General features: G+C 49.3%; 1 protein-coding gene across 1 annotated transcript in view; it reads right to left on the minus strand.

Moving 5' to 3' along the window:
- LBP (lipopolysaccharide binding protein) overlaps nt 1-2,303 on the minus strand; it is a 28,884-nt gene extending 26,581 nt beyond the window's left edge. The window contains exon 1 of the mRNA XM_007447711.1: nt 2,148-2,303. Within this exon, the coding sequence (XP_007447773.1) occupies nt 2,148-2,271 (124 nt within the window). The 5' untranslated portion in view covers nt 2,272-2,303. The remainder of the gene's footprint in view (nt 1-2,147) is intronic.
- Nucleotides 2,304-2,593: the final 290 nt, after the last annotated feature.

Raw genomic sequence — 2,593 nt, forward strand, 5'->3', positions numbered from 1 at the left:
AAAAAAAAAAAAAAAAAAAAAAAAAAAAAAAAAAAAAATATATATATATATATATATATATATATAGAAAGGACGAAAATGTCCAACTCTGGAGGACTGGTTACATTTACACAGTGGAAAGGAGCAAAAGGCAAATTTTGCCTGATCTAGCGTTTCAATATAAACAGCATTTGGTAGGACCTTCTGTTTATCTGAGGTATGAGAGATGCAGGATTCTGCCCTCAGGGAGGGTGTGTATACACAGATGACCGGGGGTCTCCCCGACTCCGCCTCACACCATTTTGCAGTCCTCCCTCCAGCGAATGCATGAGCTGGTCTCTCTGCCAAAATGCTATCTCTTGTCCCTGGTTAACGTATCTTTTCTACCTCACCTCCTCCAAGAACCCTTCCTTGATTTCCCTCTCTCTGTCCCCAGCCAATCTGGGCTCCCAACAGCTCTACCTGAGGGAATGTTATTACCCCAGTGAACAGATAAGGCAATTGAGCCTCCATAAATGTGAGGAGCAGTCCTCCATCAAGTGCTGAGGGGAGCGGTATATAAATACCCTAGATCCCTTGCCCCTTGGACAGTTTATTTCTGAGGCTTTGTTTTAGCATCTTTTAAAAAAATACTACAAATGAATCTATATACAAAACAGAAACAAACTCACAGACATAGAAAACAGCATGGTTATGAAAGGTGTGGGGGAGGGACAAATTAGGAGTATGGGATTAACAGATACAAACTGCTGCACATAAAATAGATACGCAGCAAGGATTTACTATACAGCACAGGGAACTATATTCAGTATCTTGTAATAATCTATAATGGAATATAATCTGCAAAAAAAAAAAAAAGCCTGAATCAGTATGCTGTATACCTGAAACTAACACAATATTGTAAATCAACTATATTCCAATTCTTTAAAACTGAGGTATAACATCCGTAGAGGTATAACCTAAAGGGCACTAATCTTAAAGGTATTGCGAGGTAGTTTTTACATGTTTATGCACCCATGTAGCCACCGCCCAGAGCAAGATGCAGGGCATTCCCAGCACCCCTGCAGGCTCCCTGTGCCCCTTCCAGGTGGTAACTACCATTCTGACATCAATTTTTTTAAATTAATTAATTAATTTATTTATTGGCTGTGTTGGGTCTTTGTTGCTGCACGCGGGCTTTCTCTAGTTGCCGCGAGCGGGGGCTACTCTTCATTGCAGTAGGCGGGCTTCTCATTGCGGTGGCTTCTCTTGCTGTGGAGCACAGGCTCTAGGCATGCGGGCTTCAGTAGTTGTGGCGTGCGGGCTCGGTAGTTGTGGCTCGCGGGCTCTGGAGCGCAGGCTCAGTAGTTGTGGCACACAGGCTTAGTTGCTCCGCAGCATGTGGGATCTTCCTGGACCAGGGCTCGAACCCATGTCCCTGCATTGGCAGGCAGATTCTTAACCACTGCTCCACTCGGGGAGTCCCTCGTTTTTTTTGTTGTTGTTTGTTTTTTGTTTATTTTTTGGCTGTGCTGCACAGCATGTGGGATCTTCCTGGACCAGGGCTCGAACCCATGTCCCTGCATTGGCAGGCAGATTCTTAACCACTGCTCCACTAGGGAAGTCCCTAGTTTTTTTTGTTGTTGTTTGTTTTTTGTTTATTTTTTGGCTGTGCTGCACAGCATGTGGGATCTTAGTTCCCCGACCAGGGATCAAACCCGTGCCCCCTGCACTGGAAGTGCAGGGTCTTAACCACTGGACCGCCAGGGAAGTCCCTGACATCTAGTTTTAAGGCATATGTTTTCAAACTCGAGCAAAAATTTTCCAGCGGAACTGTTCCCATCACTGAGGCAGTAGCTGGTTTAATGATTGGCCTCTCCTGGCCACCTTGCCTTTCTCATCTCACATCACTTCTCTCTTACAGTGTTTCCCGGAATCATCTCCCAAATCAACTACTCGCACCCAAATCTTTATCTCTGTTGGCTAGTGGGGAACCCAGCTAAGACAAGTAACGTGCCCAAGTGGCCCAGGGGTTGGGTGACGAGGCCGGAACCCGAGCCAGGTTTGCCTGGCCGGGAAGGCTGCAGCACCCCAAGGGAGAGAGTCCCCTCTGTGTCCCCTGCCGTACCCAGCGCCGCCTGGGGCCAAGCGGGTCAGCCAAGTCCAGCCAACAACTTGCAGCTCCTTACCATACTCCAAGCCCTTGTCGGTGATCCTGGCGACCAGGCCAGGGTTGGCACCCAGGGCCCTGGGGGTGGATGTGAGCAGTATTCCCAGCAGGAGGGAGGACAGGGCCCCAGCCGAGGTCCCCATCCTGGGCTCCCAGAGGGCTGGGCCAGGTCTGTCGCAGCCTCAGGCTGGGCCCAGCTCCCTTAAGTAACTGAGGCCTGAGGCCTGGGGCAGGTCCTGAGTGGGGCGGGTTCCTGGAATCAGGAAGGGGAGGCCTAGTGACTGGAACCTGCTTGCGACACTGTTGGGGTCATGGGTCATACTTAAAAGCCTGTTGTCGCCGCCCCGGGTGAGAGGATGGGTTGGCCTGGGCCCAGGTGACACTGTCTGCCCCCTCTTCTCACAAAAAGACCCCACGTTCATTTCCAGGAAGGCCCGGTTTTATAGACAAGGAAGCTGAGGCTCA

Source organism: Lipotes vexillifer, unplaced genomic scaffold (genome assembly GCF_000442215.2).
Source record: "Lipotes vexillifer unplaced genomic scaffold, Lipotes_vexillifer_v1.1 scaffold397, whole genome shotgun sequence".
Taxonomy (NCBI): domain Eukaryota; kingdom Metazoa; phylum Chordata; class Mammalia; order Artiodactyla; family Lipotidae; genus Lipotes; species Lipotes vexillifer.